Genomic DNA, 18,091 nt, shown 5'->3' on the forward strand with positions numbered 1-18,091 from the left:
TAAAATTGGCCAGTGTATATGCATATCTTCTGTTAAGTGTTTAAGTGACATTTGTTGTCTTTGAAAATTGATCAGACATCACTGTACAATATCACAGGGATAAATGAGAATCTGGGAAACAATAGGCTGATGGATGTTTATTCAGAAATCACTTACACCAGAAACAGAAGACCACCCGCAGGTACCTGTTCCAAGGATGCCTCCAGAGGCTTTGTTTCCGACCAGGAAGCAAGAGAGAGAGCTAGGGTCTGGGACCCAAGACCTAGTCCCCTTTGGTCATATCTGCACCTGTCTCCATAACCCAAAGGGCGTAGTCAGTGCAACAGGTGCAGTTGGGGTGGATAAGTCATTACAGTACACATTTCTTATAAAACATTGATGACCTAAAAACAAACCTACCTAATTAAAAACAAACTACCTCTAAATTAACCACTTCAAAATCAAATGTTTCTGAGTCAAGCCTCCACACTCATGCAGATCGATTACCAAAGCATTAAGTAAAATTTATACACAATGTAGTTTCACCTGGAGACAAGACATTAGATCTTAAATTCATTACCCCAGGGACAGAGTTTAGGGGTCTTTATGGGCTAAAATGAGGTGGCCTATAGCATAATGAAATTTTATTTGGTTGACTTAAAAAAAATTACCCTGTTTTTTTTTTATTGTTGTTCTTTTAATTTAAATTAGAAACTCTTATTTTACATATCAGTCCCAGTTCCCTCTTCCTCCCAACCTCCCATGCCCACCACCAACCCCCATACCATCCCCAAGGAGGGTGAGGCCTTCCATGAGGGATCATCAAAGTCTGTCATATCATTTGGGGGCAGGACCTAGGCCCTCCACTGTGTATCTAGGCTGAGAGTATCCCTGCATGGGGAATGGATTCCCAAAGTCCACTAGGGATAAATACTGGTTCCACAGCAAACACTGCCCAGGCCTTTTAACTAACACCCACTTTCAGGGGGTCTGGTCTGGTCCTGTGCTGGTTTCTGAGCTGTCAGACTGGGATAAGCTACGACAAGTTTATGTCAGCTGTTTCAGTGGGTTTCCCCAGCATGGCCTGGAATCATTTGCTCATCACTCCTCCTTCTCTACAACTGGACCCCAGGTGTATGGCTCAGTGCTCAGCTGTGGGTGCCTATTTCTACTTCCATCAGCTACTGGATGAAGGCTCTAGGATGGCAATTAAGGTAGTCATCAATCTCATTATAGGGGAAGAGCATTTAAGGTAGCCTCTCCACTATTGCTTAGATTCCTAGTTGGGGTCATCTTAGTGGATCTCTGGACATTATCCTAGTTTCAGACTTCTCTATTAAAGAACTTTTCTTGCTGTTCTCTATTCTTCCCCCAACTCAATCTTCCTGATCCCTCGTGTTCTCCCCCCTGCTTTTCTCCCTTTCTCTTTCTCCTACCTTCCCCCTCCCCCCATGCTCCCAATTTGCTCAGGAGCTCTTGTCCCTTTACCCTTTTCTGGGGGACCATGTATGACTCTCACAGGGTCCTCCTTGTTTCCTAGCTTCTCTGGCGGTGTGAAATGCAGGCTGCTAATCCTTTGCTCTATATCTGATTTCTATGAGTGAGTGCATACTGTGTTTTTCTTTCTGTGACTGGGATAGCTCACTCAGTATGGTTTCTTCTAGTACCATCCATTTGCCTTCGAATTTCAAGATTCCACTGACCCCCCCACCCCCACTGAGTAGTGTACTCCATTGTGTAAATGTACCACATTTTCTTTATCCATTCTTCACTTGAGGGGCATCTAGGTTGATTTTTAAGTAAGGTAACCAATAATCTGTGCATACACAACCAAACTTCACAGGACATTGGTTCAAAAAATTGAGGTCCAAACTTCATATTTTGACTCCTTTAGAATTTCCTATTAACTGGGGACAGTAACTTCCTACCTCTAAAACCAATCCTCCTTTTCTGTCTTTTAAATAGGAAAAGTAACAGGAGTCTTATTTATAATTATGTATATGAGTGTATAGCTACCTGTGTATATGTATGTATGTGCATATGAATGTAGATGCCCTCAGAGGTCAAAGGTATCACATCCCCTGAAATTGGAGTTAAAGATGGTTGTGAGGTATGCAAACAGAATGCTGGGATTTAAACTTTGGTCCTCTGTAAGAGCAGTATATGCTCTCAACTTCTCAGCCATCTCTTCCACCGTGATACATTTATTTTAAATAAACGAGAACACTTCTATAAAGTACATGTCCAGCAAAAATTCAGTGTTTTCATGTGAGCCCTTGAATCTTAAGGGTGAGATTCTGGTCATGATGGATACTTGCATTCGATTCTAGAATAGCCACCATACATTTAAAAAACAGAACAAGGGGAGCCTTTGTAATTTTCCATGGCTCCTTTCTTGGAGGTTGTTGTGCCCCCACTCCATGTTATGTGCTGGTGTAGGGGCTTTGGTATCTTCCTCTCGCTCCGCCTTATTTTTTGTGGCAGGCTCTTTTTGAGCCTAGAGATTTTCATTTTAGCTTCACTGGCTGGCCAGGGAGCCAATCAATCCTCAGGATATTGTCACCTCATCCAACTGCTGGTGTTACAGATTAGTGACATCATGTCCAACTTTTATGTGGTTAATGGATAACCAAACTCAAGCCCTTATGCTTGCACAGCAAGCAGATTACCTATTAAGCCTCCTCTCCATCCAGGTATTTTTTAAAAAGACATTCTTTAAATGTGTCATCCTTTTGGTTTAGAACTCAAAAGGATCAACATTAGGGACAATTCTTCCATTTTTATTATTTTAGATAAATCTAACCTACAATATTTAGTAATGTGAACAAGAGCCTAAGAAGGAAAGGTTTGTGGGTTTTTGTTTTAGTAATGAAACATACTGTATTTTAGCCGCCTATGGACTGTATATAAGGTAAGGGGTTCTTGAAAACTAACAGCTGAAAATTCCTATATCCTAGTATTTTTTACTGTGTCTTTTCTGTTTTGATATACAAAGGCCGAATTACACACTATATACATTTGAAACTGAGAACAGGCTCTACCTTCTTGGTTTGCCTAAGTAGAGATATGATGTCTGACAGTAAACATGGTTGACAGTACATTGAGTGTTATCATCACTATTACTAACCTGTGACTATAAAGTGTTATTGAAATATAGTCATACCTCTTTAATATTCATGGTTGTTTTCATATATATAAAAAATAGGAACTGTAAGCTTGAAACATTTAAAAAGTTTATGTGTGTGTTAGGTATGGGTGGGGAGACATGTGCCCTATTGCTGGACACATGTAGTGGGCAAGGGACAACTTGAGGAAGGCAGATGTCTTCCATCATGTGGGTTCCAAAAATCTCAGGTCCTCAGGCCTGGCAGGAGGTACCTCTACAATCTCCCCAGCCACAGTCATTTATTGGGTGGCTTTTTGAAGAAACGCTTGCTAATTTCTGATCTCTTGAGTTCACAGGCTTCCTTTCTGTGGCAAATTAAAAAAAGACCCAGCCACATCTTTGCAAGAGGTGCGGTATCTTTCCACAGTGATTCTGGACTTCACTGACTTGTTTCAGCAATGAAGACACTGACAAATGGACAGACATCTGCAGCAGTCATGCCTACCTTTGTGAAGCTCAGTCCCCAAACCAAGATGCCTTATTGTGGGCTTGACCTGGAAGGCTTCCTCAAGGCCAAGTCAAGGAAGCTGTGAAGGTGGCCGCTGATGGTGGATATCACCATAGTGAGAGTGAAACAGAAGAAGTCATCCAAGAGAAGATGAGAAAGTTGTGAAGCTGAGAGGGGGATGCTCTTTATTGTCAGCAATTTGTGGACCACCTGCTGTCAGAGACAACTGATGAAGTAATCTTCCGTAAGACTCATGCATATGAAACTAGACTATCTTATTCATAAGGCACAAGGACTTCAGCCCCCCAAAAAGGAGTTATTCACCAAAGAGGATAAAGGCAAAGTTCTCATCAGTAAATAACCTTCTTGGATGCCTGCGATATCAGGGAAGAACTGGTAGGCAACTGGTAGTTAATGGAAGCTGTGGGTACCTCCAACTTCAAGCACTTCCCCATTGAAAGGCTCCAGAACGCCTGGCAGTAGTGGCCCACACCTTTAATCCCAGCACTTGGGACGCAGAGCAGGTAGATCTATTCGAGGCCAGCCTGGTGTACACAGCAAGTGCCAGGAAAGTCTCCAAAACTACCCAGAAACCCTGTCTTGAAAAACCTAAAAATAAAAAAATAAGCGCTCTAGAATAAGCCTAGACAGAAAAAAATAAATAAATCAAGTGCTCAAGCATGTTGAGTGTGATTCATACATCATGCAGGACAAAGTGGTGCAGAACTGTCACTGCAGTGACATCGTTATCAAGGCCTACAGCCTCCTGGGCTCTCCTACTAGACCTTGGGTCAAGCCAGAGGAGTGTTTACTACTGGAGGATACCAAGATTGGAACGTGGTGATGGTCTTCAAGTCTGTGAAACCAGCTGAATATGTGACAACTTTTAGGTCTTGGACTTCCAGTTGAGAGATGAGATGACCACTATCCTCAGCTTCAACACAAACTGAAGGGACTGCCTGCTGCCTGAGAAAGTGGGTATGAAAGAATATCCCCAATAACACAGAATACTGAAGCTAAATCATCTGTTGATAGTGTCTAATGGATTCTCTCTTTGCTGACATGCACATGACTCTTCTTGAGTACTTTTTAAGCCAAGTGTATTTGACATACTGTGGAGGCCTTATTGTAGGACAAAATCTAGGTGGTGCTGTATTTAAATTCTCAGACTGTGGCAGGGAAATATGATTTGGAGAAGCAAACATTATTTTCCACTAATTTGATGTGATCAAATGTCAAATGCCAGGAGATCTAGTAACATCTGATGATATAAAGATAAATAGTAAAAAGGGTAATAGTAGCATACATTTTTCATACATTTTATACAAGATGGTAAAAAGTGTAAAAAAACTATTGAAGGTTTGGTTAAGTACTTTTGCATTGGGATTTGACCTTCTTGAAATGCTCTGCCCGAAGACCCTCAACTCCCAGTGCTGTGTAAAAGCCTAATCTACTCTACTGGAAGATGGAAGGCCACATAGAGAAAAACATACCCACTCCAGTCAATTTTATATGCCACTGCCAGGCATATAAAAGAAACCATCTGGGACCACTCATCTATGTTCTGTATTACCCACTAGGTACAGTCATGTTCAGTTAGTGACAACTGCAGCTAATGTTACTAGCAGAAGAAATCATCACTAGACAAAAGTGTCACTTTCAAAGAATTACTGACACATTACTATAGTCAGTCACCTATTTTTTTTTTTGCAATGATTTAGTATGTGACTGATAACTGACATACCGTGTCTATCACAACAGTCATTCTATATACACTACAGCCCACCAAATGATTTGTTTGAACTGTTTAAACTCTATGACATCATTGATAAACAATATAAACTGACTTTATAAAAACTCAAATTCAGCTCTACCCAAACTCACAGGATAAAGCTTAATTTTCACATCTAATAAGTCCTTATTAAACTATGATAAAAACTTGTTTCTGCCTCCCATCTTAGGTTTGGGTAATAGAAAAGGGTGCGTAAATATTGGTAATTGCTCCCAATCACTGAATATAAAGACAGAATAGTGCTGCTACTTTTACCTGTAAAGCATGACACTCAAGTTTGTATTACGGCCCATAATGGAAAAATGTAACAGCGTGACTGGATCAAATTAAATATAAGGTTTCATTTTCTGAAGTACTTCAAGACTACATGAGTCCTTACTGTTGAAGAAAATTGCCAATCTGGTAACTAAACAGCTACATATCTGGAGCAAGTCATCTTCTTTGAACATCAAGTTATTTTCTCTATAAAGATGGGACTATTTGTACTGCCTTGTAGTTTTGAGAAACTGATATTGAGAAAGGGCAGCAAAATATAGTAGCATCTAGCACCTGGACAGTAGAGCCATATAGTGTTTTGACGCCAAACTGCCTGGCTTTACATCCTAGCTGACACTTAGTAACTGTGTGACCTGGGAAAATGTCTTAACCTCTTTATGCCTCGCTCATCTCGTCATAAAATGGACATAGCAGCAGTTAACTCTTGTTATAAGCCTTAGTGGAATATTAAGGACTTCAGTAATACCTACAACACTGGTGAGCATTCAGTAATTGTTAAGCATCTCTATATAGCAGTGTTGAATGCTACTGCTTACCTGTTCTGTCAAAAGTAAGCCTCAAATTTAGGTTTCTTTCCTCTTCCCATTGTCCCACCACAGATGTTGGTTTAAAGTGACAGAAAAATAAGGAAATAGTTCTTTAATAGTCTCAAAGACAAAAACCCAAGACCACAGATATTCAAACAAGATCAACAGGTCTTTATTAAATGTCATAGTTCAATAGGCAAATCTGTATGCACCAGTATGGAACAGTGAGACGGAAATCAGCATCAACACTGGACTTGTGGTGATACTTCCTGCTTAGTGTGATTTTATGTCTACTTGATTTCCAAGTAGCTCTCAGGCATCTAACCTGTGAAACAACCGCTGTTTACATTCAGTGATGCAAGAGGGGAGATAAGGATCATAACAGAAAGGAAAAAACATTAGGCATTTAAGGAAAATAACTTTCCAAGTACTGAATGGCATGGAAGGTGTACAAGTACCCAGTAATAACAAATCCATTCAAATTAGCATTGGAGACACAGAGGTAAAACAAAAACAGAATTTAATCTGTGTCTTCATTTGCAAATCTACCAACTATGAAAAAGAACATCCCATCTTCCTATGAATAATATTTACACAGTTGCTCTGTAAATCAATCTTCTGATTAATAACAATTTTGCATTTTAAAACTTATATCGGTCCTCTTTCCTTCCCTTTCTTCTGTTAAAATGGAACATAACAGCAAGGGACTGTATATTCACAAGCATTAGTGTGTACTGGAGCTAAATTCCAATACTGCATTCTTCTTTCAATTTTTGTAATATCAAGTACATCAGGTAAACAGTCACCTGCTTTGTATCTATCTATAGATACCAGCATAAGAGTCAATAACAGTTCACAATCCAGTCCCCACTGGGAAGAATTCTTTAAAATACTGTATCTCCCCCATCCCCCACCCCTTAATCATAACTGCACTGTAAGCTGTGAGAGCTATTCTTAAAAAAAAAGATTTGCAGTTAAAAGGAACAGCAACAAAGGCTTAGCCTGGGTTGACAGTCAACCCTTAAAGCTATTGTGAGAGGTAGAGAGCTTAAGAACTCAAAACATGTACTTCTCAGTGATATTAGAAAGATATATTAACTTCAAGACCACCTACTCTCAGATACTGGGCTACTTCAATTTAGGAACTAAATATTTTATCATTGAATTTCCATACTGGTGTTGATAGTTTTCTACTGAAGAAAAAAATCTTAAAGGTATTTCCACTAAAAGTGGGTAGGATAAAATCTTTATTCAACACACACACACACACACACACACACAGAGCTGACTTCTAACTCACAGGGATCTCCCTGCCTCTGCCTCCTAAATGCTAGGATTAAAGATATACCACCATGCTTGGCCTCTAAATATATTTTAATTGCTTATTTGCCAAACAAAAACAAAAATTCCACAAACAGCCTATATCTAATTTTAAACTACTGAAATTAAAACAACACAAGATTGGGTTTCTCGGGTTGTTCAATGTGCTCTCCCATTCCAATCTTGATGCCTACAATCCTACTTAGCTGTCTTTCAGTTCTCCTGGTCTTTATTGAAAGACCAATGAGAAAAGACAGACATAAAATGAATTTTTAAAAATAGGTTTTGTATGTATCCTTGTAGTAGACACACCCAAAACAAATTTGAGATGAAAAAAAAAATTAACTTTTCTTATTTCTAATACAAATTTATCCAAGAGTCTTTTAGATTCCCTATCCTATGATTGGCTGCACATATGTACCTGAGGTTGATTAGTCTGTCCTGAGCACACAGGATAAAGCAATGTTCCACTTCCTACTCTACTTATTAGAGAGCTGGGCTCTGAACTTAGCCAAGTTCTTGATTCCAGCTAGAGCCTCATCTGCAGGTTATCTGATAATTTGAATGCCATGGAACATTTCCAATAGGGGCTGCACATTTTAGCCACCTGATGAAACATATTTTATTGTTGTCCAAATCCTAGTCCCAGAAGTCCTCATTTAACGTTGGTTGACCAAGTAATTCTAACCAGAGAACAGCTCCTGACAGTGGTGAATCTCAAGCTTCAGTTGCTTAGAAAGACTCAGTTGCTGTTCATCTCATTCCATAAGTATAGGGGATGACACCCAAGAATTTGCATGATGCTTTTATCTAAAGACCTTGCTTTGAGAACTGTTAGCAATGGGAATATTATTGATATTGTCACCCAAAGTCCGGAGTTTAAATCGTGATTCTATTACGGTCTATACAATCTTAGGAAAATGAGTTATTCTCTCACCCTCAGTCTCTTTATAGCTATACTCGGATCTCAAAGTAATACATAGTGTCACCAGTCAATTTAGTACAGTCTCTGGCATAGACTATAATTACAAATACTATTTTAACATGTTGCCTGTGGCTAGATAGTCCAATTAATTACATGAAATCACTCACACAGAAAACTGCAGGAAAATGAAACAGAAACAACGGAAGCAAACGGTATCTATTAGAATTACATAAAAACACAATGATAAATACAAGAAATACTTTAAGTATACCTATAATTAATTTTCAAAACTTTAAACATTATAATTTATGTGGCAGGACCATCATATATAATCTACAAGGTATTAGGAATATTAGAGTCAATCTACAACAAACATAAATTTTCACACTCTATAATGGATTCATAACATCCCATCTATGCTCATTTTAGTTTTCATAAAATAAAAAGTGAAATATTGAAGTATTTGCCTAAATCTTAAATGTTTTGATCAAGTGTTGTTTATTTCCTAAGAAGACCCAAGTGTATCAGGGTCCCTACCAAAGTAAAACTCCCACCAATGTTTTATTTATATGTATCATCAACACACAACAACTTTCTATCCTTCTTGCCATTTGTCTCACTTTGTATGTGTGACAAACTTTTCAACAATAAATTTAAAACCCTGAGGTGAATACTAGAGGTATGCAGGCCCATGGCAGAAGCTGTTATACATGCCATCGAATACAAGGAGGGTACCTGACACTGGACCTCCATGGTGGTGTTGGCTGTGACAAGAACTACAGTATATTTTTTTTTTTTTTTTTTTTTTTTGTATATTCTGTGGGACTTACAATAACTCCTGTTACTAAGTCAATTTCAGAAAGTACTAAATGGCTTAGTTATGTAAAGATTGTTTAAAGCAAATCTCTCCCTGTATCAAGTTTGCCCAGAGGCAAAGTTTCATCAGACTTTAAGGCTTTCCTTTCCATTCCACTTTGATGCCATGACACAACAGCTTTCCAAGACACAACAGCTTTCCTTTTTTGAATTCCTTAAAGCACCTTTGTTGATCATCTTTGTTGTCACACTGTGCTATATTTTGCATGGCAGCATTTCTTTTCATACTGATTTCACTTATTATCCAACTTGATAGACTCTTAACTTTTCACCTATTTATGAATGCTCTTACTAGATGGTTAGCACCTGGAGATCCTTATCCTGTCCCTTCCTCTATGGAACACTCCAATTCTCAGGAGCTATTTTCTTTTGTTGTCTACAATATACACAACAACTTACACTTACGTGGCTAGTTCCATTTTAACTGTTCTCTTCCTAACTGTAGTTTAAAGTAATTGCTAGAGTGCAGGAAATCTCATAATCTTTTGTCAGAATAATAGTCTTGCCAATATATTTAGAAGATGGAAATTATTTTGTTAAAAAAACTAGGCTTGCTTCAACTATCCTCAGCACTCTAAAACCAACTCAGATACTACATGAGCAGGATGGCTCTCACTATCCCTGCTGTTCTCTGGCATCTATTCATTCGCATTCTGTTCTCAGGCTTTCCTCACAAACACTCACCAAACTTCTCCTGCCCCCTCTACCAAACAAACAAAACGTATTCCTTCCCATTCTCTGAAAAATGATCCATTAACTTAATAAAATCAAAACTAGTGTTTGGAGCTGCAGTGGGAGAGGGGTAATCAAAACCAAAAACCACATGAATTCATCAGGCCTTCTTATCTTAACTCAATCAGAAGCATGCTAATTTTAGGTCTATCCTTCCCTAAGGTGTTGCCTGATACTAAAAACTATAAACTGTTAAGTAGCCTTGAGGGTTCAAGTCCCATCTTGCAGCATGACCTTTTCTTCAGTTGTCTATCAAGACAACTTTTGGCCACTCTGGTTCATTTGGCCTTACTGCTGCCCAGTTAACAGAACTGTAAAATAACAACCAGGGTAGTTCAGAGATTGGTAGGATTTATCTTCATATGTCAAAGTCTTTTGAACAGATTGACTTAAGCAGAGCTGTTTCATTACAATTTACCACACCACCATAGCTACTGTGTGACACTTGTTGTTCTACAGTTTTCAATTAATTCCTTCAGTTATTATTTTCCTAATAACACTGATTGAGTATTCTCTTTGAAATTTGCCATCCCCATTATCCATGCTCTGCGAAAAGCTCTTGAAGTTTTTCAGTTACAATCATTCCTTAGCACTGAGTACATTTTTTTTTTTTTTTTTTTAATGGTGGACAAGGACATACAGACAAGTATAAAAGTAAGGTCTCTTTACAATCTAGAACTCATTGCTCAATATGAGTCTTGATTATATATGAAGGAATATATGATCCCCTAGTCCCCCCCCCCAAAGAAAAATTGTTCATTAGAAACACAGAAACCAGTATGGTTTTCTCACCTCTTATAAGGCATCAATGTTATGCTATCATATATGTCTAAGTATTAAATGTATATATGTATTTTGGTTTTGAAGTAAAAGAAAAACAAACAAGCAAAAACCCTTCATTTGCCTCTGTCCAATATAGGCATCTAGGTATAGTTACAAATTGAAGGACACAAATACTTCACAAGGAAAAGCATTTAAAAACAAAAGAAAAATCAGCTCCTCCTTTCAAATAGCACAGCTAGCCTTCAGAGCATGCCAGCTAATAAAAAGGTGTCATCCATGGTAACAGGAACTGAGCTTTTCCTCTTTGGGTGATAGCTGAATTTTTATTGGCAGTTCTAGTAAAATATGTAAGTTCTCATTTGTTCTTAGCAAGGTTTCCCCCTTCCGGCCCCAGTTTTTCTTCAAATAATACCTTTACTCTCCCAGTAGAATTAGAAGATTTGGCAAGTTTGAACAGGAAGGTTTTGAGTGTAATCAGTCACTTTAAATCATGTGTTGGCTATGTAGAGAAGAAAGGATATGGGAGAATCGTGGGAAGGTGAGTAACAGAAATGGTTCACACACTGGAAGACAGCAAGCATTTCAAAGCTGTTTGCGGTATCTCACCAAGGCCCAAACTGCGACCATGGTGAGGGCAAACACTGGTAGCAGCACCATAGCTATAGGAATACCACTTGGTTCTCCTTCACCTCGATGTACTATAGGTCCATTCTGCACCGGTAACTGAAACAGAAGGAAAAAGATTAACTCTGACTAATGCATATGCCACAATGAAGAGATCCAAGTTGACAATTACATGAAGGTGTGGTTCTACACCACCTAAAGCTACCCCACATAACCTAGCAGAGTTAATTGTCCTAGCTGATGTATTACTTTCATGGATACTTTGGGAAGAAAACAGTTCTGACAGGGAGGCATTTAACCTTGCTTGGTACTGACTTATGGGACCTCACAGGGTAAAGTAGATCATTTCTATTTTTATAATGCCTCTATCTTGCTATATATGCTTCCTATCATGAAAATGAAAGGATAAGATGAAACCTATGATCCTTCAGGAACTCTGGATATTGCTGAGCAGGAAAGGGACAGAAAGGAAGACTTCTTTCTGGAAATATTTACTTATAAAGACTATCAGTCATTAGAATAGATAAGAGCAGATCCAGACAGTATCAACACAGTTGCAACGTCATTACTTGGAAATGCTTTACAGATTCCAAGTTACCCTCTTGCTCCTAACATGTTGTCTTTCATGTCTAAGTTTGCAATGTTAGTCACAGATAAAGGTAAAATCTATGTGGAGTAGACATTAAAGAATCAAGAGGTAAATTATGTCCAAATTATTATCAGTTTCTATTCCCCAATAATTTCCTTTAATAGCTAGATTGTCTTTCTTCATTTCAGTCCTGTTTTACAGTGACAGCCATTAATATCAATTTTTTATAGTTAACTTGAAATAACTATAATACCACTATATCTCACTTAGGCTTAACCATATACAGCCCATGAAATCATTACCCCTTCAACTGTATAGCAAGACTGCACAAACTATATTCTACACTTACTCATTTAAAACATGGTTTTCAGGGTTAGGTGAATTTTTGACCAATAGAGTTGCATTAGAAGTTATTTATGGATGTTTCCTAAAGTAAACACTGAAAATAAATTCCCAGATGCCTTCAAATGGAACCCTTATCATATATGAAATATATGCCTATCATTTATATGCCTCTATAAATTCTCCCATGCTTTAGAAACAAAGAAAAGCCATGGCAAAAGCAGACCAATACTGTCTTTTATCAACCAGCTTTTGAGTCTATTACACTCACATTGTGTTTGCAACTCTGGTTGCTTTATGTTTTGCCTTTCTTATTTTTCTTTTCTTTAGTATTTTTTTTTTTCTTTAAGACAGAGTCTCACCATGTAGTTCAAATTAACTTCTACTTTCTCCAATTAATCCTTTTAATCTTTTTAATCTTCAGCCTCTGAAATCCTCACTTGACCTTTTAGCAAAGAATATACCAGTTAAGAAAGAATCATAGGCACACTAAACTTGGGCTAGAGATGAACTCAGAAATCCTTGATGCTGTGAGAGGAACTCAGACCTCCTCCCCATCATCCAAATTATAAAACACCAGGAAATAAGATGTAGATCAGTGGTGGCACACACCTTTAACCAAAGCATTTGGGAGGCAGAGCAGATGGATCTCTGTGAATTCAAGACCAGCCTGATCTACAGGGTGAGTTCCAGGACAGCCAAAGCTACACAGAGAAACTCTATCTCAAAAAAATAAATACATACAATAAAATAAATGAGAAAAAGGAAAGAAGAAAGGAAGAAAAGAAGGAAGACAGGAAGAGAGAGAGAGAAGCAGCAGCAGATGTAAGAATTCTCAATTTCATTTCTTTTTTCTTCAGAGTTACCTTTCAAGTTGCACTCAGGTCTTAGCCAATGTAGTCATGGAAAGAGAAGTCTTATAACAGAAGACAGAAAACATAACCATCTTAGCCATCATAAATACAGAGTTTTCAAAGATACACAAATGGTTCTTGCCCTAACAAAAAGTAAAAGTGATTCCATTTTCTTTTCCATTCTTACTTGATTAAATTTTTTTTTTTAATTACACTGAAAGTAATTTTTTACCTGGGTTATAAGTATAATGTCATACACTTCTTCTACTGATAAGCAGAAATGCCATAGGACTCCTGAATATGCTAAACACCCTACAAAGCAGTAATAGCAAAAGAAAAAAATAAAACAAGACTTTGAAGATTACATCCACAAGTATATTCACAAGTGCAGTGAGAAGCCTACTGTCCCATATCTGACTGCAAGTGATACCTACCCTATGTTGTACTCTCAGGGACACAGCATATCCTGCATTACGAAAGAGGTCTACAGCATCCTGGTGTAGCAGGTTCTTTAGGTCTTGGCCATTTACCTTTCAAAACAGCAAGAGAAGTAAGAAAAGCAAAAATTAAGTTTCTAAAGTGAACAATTAGTTTCATGCAGGCAACCAATCCTTTATTTATTAACAATAAAATCAAACTCTTTCAGGGCAAATCCCAAGGGCTAGGAGTATGTGCTAAGTTACTTAGCAGTCAGGAGGATGTGCTTTTTCATTTTCAAAGTTACGTTTTCCTACAACTTAGGATCCATGAACAATCTGAAATGAACCCAGATTTAACTAGATTTGTTTCTCTTCCTGATGGTCTTCTGTGCTTATCTTGTTTGGATGTATGAGTTCCTGTTGCTAGATTTGCATATTACCTGTGGATATTTGTCTGTTTCTACATAGGTAAATCAAGAATCTTCTAGGTTACCCCCATCCTTTATATTCCTAATCCTCAGCATTTCCAGCATCAGCCCTAGAAACCTAATTCTATATCCCCAAATTTATTTTGATTTTGTGTAAATCTGCACTAGCTCATTCTAGTGGGCTTATTTTATTGTGAACAATGCCCACTGGTTCCTGGTCCTCAAATTTACTAAAAATCTATTTCTGTGATAATACAACACTTTACAAATCACTTGAAAGAAAGTCATTCCTACTACATAGAGGACAAATATGAAGCATAAGTATTCTTTTTGGTGTTAGGAGTCACAAGTGTTATCTATATTGCATGCAGTAACTCAACACATCCCACTTTGTTCAAGATTTCATATTTTTTTATACATGTCACTATCACTATTAACAGCATTAGCAGTAAGAATATTAAGCATATTTAGTAGATTCTGTGCTTTATATACACTATCAAATTTCATTCCTATAGTTAACCTATGATTTAGACTGCATTTTAATACTGATTTTTATTGATGAAGTAATTGACACACAGAAAAAATATGAAAGTAGAAGCTAGGGGTAAAGATTTTAAATGAATGAAGTTTCACTGTTCTTTGAATATTTTTACTTTCCCACCCTGACTTGACAACTGCCCCTTAGCTAAAGCAATTTACATTTTTACTCTTCTCATCACAGACTTTGGTTAGGTTTTAGACAGAGTGAGTGGATCAAGAAGGTATCGAGACAGATCAAGTTTGTGCAGAGTTCTCATTTGTTGGAGCCCAGGAAAAGTCCAGTGGGGGAACTTAATTACATGGTCCTGATCAGATTTAAGTTACTGACAAGTGGATACAGAGCTTAAGAAACACAGCAACTGGAGAAATTTTCCATTCACAGTAGGAGACAAAGTTGTCAGAGGCAGGCTTGATAGCAATAGTGAGAATACATAGGAAGGGTCTACTTTCCCTACAGAAACCCATCTCTGTCATCTTGAACCACCAGTCCCATCAAAACCTAACCTCTTCCTTCTCTAACTCATTTATATTGTTCCTTCTACTCTTATGTCCTGCTAGGCTCTTTGGTAAGTGAAACTACCAGTACTTTTATTTTATACACTAAATATTTCCAATAATTATAATTTATTTAGTAACTGTGACAAACTCAGAAATCAACACTAGACATATATTCAGCTCTAAAAAACCTGACCTGTTTTTACTCTTCATACTTTTATTCTTCCATTATATTTCCTCTTTGTTGTTATTAGTGCTTTTGACCTCTTCATACTTTACTTGTGTTTTATCCACCTAAGATTTTGGCTGTAATTTCAACAAAGCAACTCATAAATCATTGGAGTTTCTTGCCTGGTTACCTGACATCTTTCCAGTCCTGGGAATACAATGCATCTACTTTCCTTGTCATCATCCAGTTGAATATTCACAGAGAAAACATGGGCATCTTTCACCATTTCTACCATATTCTCCAAAATAATTCTACTTATGGTTTGGGATTTGTCCAATGTCCTTTTGGATGCTGACACTTAGATATTCTGGTAGAATCTAATTCAGAATGTACAAAGTCTCTTTATAACTTCCTATAAAAGCAGAATATCCTAACTTCCCTCTTAATAGCATTCCTATCCCTCCATTAAGATGTATAATTTTTAAATACTCTGTAATCAGATAACTAAAAATGAAAAGTTCTCCAGCATGTCTGTTTAATCTCTCACTAGCTTCCTTCCATATGTGATTAACGAACTCCTTCATCCAATTAATACTATGAAATGCAGCTAATGGCCCAATCTCTGTCACCACTATGATAGGAGGTTGGCCAAAATGGAACATTCAGGTATGTAGTGTATAAGAACCAGCTACATCACTATGAATTCATAAGAATATTAAGTTCACTGAGGAATGACTATTCTTGACTAGCTGTCCTCCCTTCATTCAGGCACGCAGGAGAAATGAGAAACTTACTTCTACTTTTTCCTTACCATAAAGAATATCCTCCCAGCTTCTAGTATCAAACTATTTTTACCAAGACACACAAAATAAACAATGGGTGAGGATGTCTACTCTAGATTCATTATAAACAACTGTGTCTGCTTCATTCACGGTGTAAATTACTTTTTAAAACAAAGTCTTTACATTGCTTACTTAAATTTTTATTATCTTTTGGTATAAATCATATGCAGTGGCCGTAGAAAATTAAATTCCAGGGCTGGAGTGGAGAGATGGCTCAGAGATTCAGAACACTGGCTGCTCTTCCAGAGATACTAAGTTTAATTCCCGGCAACCACATGGTGGCTTACAATTATCTATAATGAGATCTGGTGTCCTCTTCTGGCATACAGGCAGGACACTGTATACATAATAAATAAATAAATAAATCTTAAAAAAGAAAAAATTAAATTCCACTTCTTATGAGAAAAAAAATGCACACTATATTATGCAGTTTTCCATTCCAGAACCTGGAGTCAAGACAACATATGGAGAATTGTAGTGGGATATTCACTTTGTCTCCTTCTGTGGCACTGACCACGCCCATTGGGGGACAGAAGTGACCTGGGTTAGTAGGTCTGGGGGAGGGGCATTCTTGGAAGCAGAAACCTGCTGGTGTTCACCTGTCTATGTTGTGAATTATTTCTCCCTGAATAAACATCTGTTCAGCCTAACTGTTTAGCCTGACCTTTATTAACCACGATAGAGAATATTCAGGGAGAATGAGAAGAGTTGTCATTTTGTGCTTAAAAATTGCTTGTAACTCTTTTTTAGATAACCTGCCTTTAAGCAAAGCTTTCCAATCATGATTCTCTTCTTAAGCCCTATATTTTTCAAATTTTTCTTCACACAGGGTGTTAGTGTTTGTAGAGATTGTAATGTCTGTGTAAAATACTAATTATATATTGTACCTTTAACAACCCACTCATGGTTTTTATTTTCTCTCCTGCAAAGTTAGTTTTCATTTTTACAATGTTTTTCTTATGAGGTTGACAAAATAACTGTTCCTAAATTCTTCACTATTGTTTTTATAAAGGATATTATCACTATCCCTATCTTTCAGTCTAATGTAGAGGGACTAGGAAAAGCTTAGTAGGCTCAAACATGGCAAACAGTCAGTGAGGTGGACCAAATAATGTCATCCATGGCACTTATATATTGAAAACATCCTTTTGTTTTGTTTTGTTTTGTTTTTGAAACAGGGTTTCTCTTTGGCTTTGGAGGCTGTCCTGGAGCTAGCTCTTGTAGACCAGGCTGGTCTTGAACTCACAGAGATCCACCTACCTGAATGCTGGGACTAAAGGTATGCCCCACCACTACCCGGCAATTAAACATTCTTAAGACTCTTAATTTGTAAGCTTTCATAACTACTTGTCTTGGATTTATGTGTATCTCTTTTTTGAGACAGGATCTTGCTAAGTAAGTAATTTCACAACTGACTTGAACCCAAAATGTCCCTACTTTTACCTCTTGAGTATTGGAGGACTATAGGTGTGTGACTCCATGCCTGGCTGAGTATCTTCCTAAGGAGACATTCAAAACTGAACCAGATCTCTCAAATACTTAGATGTCAAATGAAAAAAAAAAAAAAAAAAAAAAAAAAAAGGTATACATTCTTCCTGTCTTCATATACTGCTACCCAATGAACTGAATGGCAGGGAAGTATCTATCTAATATGCTGATATCTAAGATGACCAGAAGATTTCACACATGACTTTTATCACTAGTCAACTGAACTCTATGACAGATAATTCAAAAGAGAAAATTCAAGACAAAATAGGAAATAATTTTCCTTCTTTAGACCATGGGCCACAATCCACACCACATGTGGAAACAAGTGTGTCATGAGAAGTCCCATCCCACTTCAAATTGCTCCTAATTTGAGCACAGCCCCTTGTAGCCAGGTCTAACTCCCAAGAAATCCTCAATAATAATTCACTCCCTCAGTACTTTCCCATTCTTTATATGTGTGTCCTTTCTATATAAATA

The 18,091-nt window shown here is 37.5% G+C and overlaps 1 protein-coding gene and 1 non-coding gene across 2 annotated transcripts in view; one reads left to right on the top strand and one right to left on the bottom strand.

Moving 5' to 3' along the window:
• Positions 1-18,091, bottom strand: part of Synj2bp (synaptojanin 2 binding protein) — a 62,038-nt gene that overhangs the window by 17,541 nt on the left and 26,406 nt on the right. The window contains exon 3 of the mRNA XM_051196252.1: positions 13,668-13,763. Within this exon, the coding sequence (XP_051052209.1) occupies positions 13,668-13,763 (96 nt within the window). The remainder of the gene's footprint in view (positions 1-13,667; positions 13,764-18,091) is intronic.
• On the top strand, positions 10,639-10,762 carry LOC127231005 (small nucleolar RNA SNORA40). Its single transcript, XR_007835245.1, has one exon. It is a non-coding gene; the product is annotated as a small nucleolar RNA SNORA40 (small nucleolar RNA).

Source organism: Phodopus roborovskii, unplaced genomic scaffold (genome assembly GCF_943737965.1).
Source record: "Phodopus roborovskii unplaced genomic scaffold, PHOROB, whole genome shotgun sequence".
Classification (NCBI taxonomy): domain Eukaryota; kingdom Metazoa; phylum Chordata; class Mammalia; order Rodentia; family Cricetidae; genus Phodopus; species Phodopus roborovskii.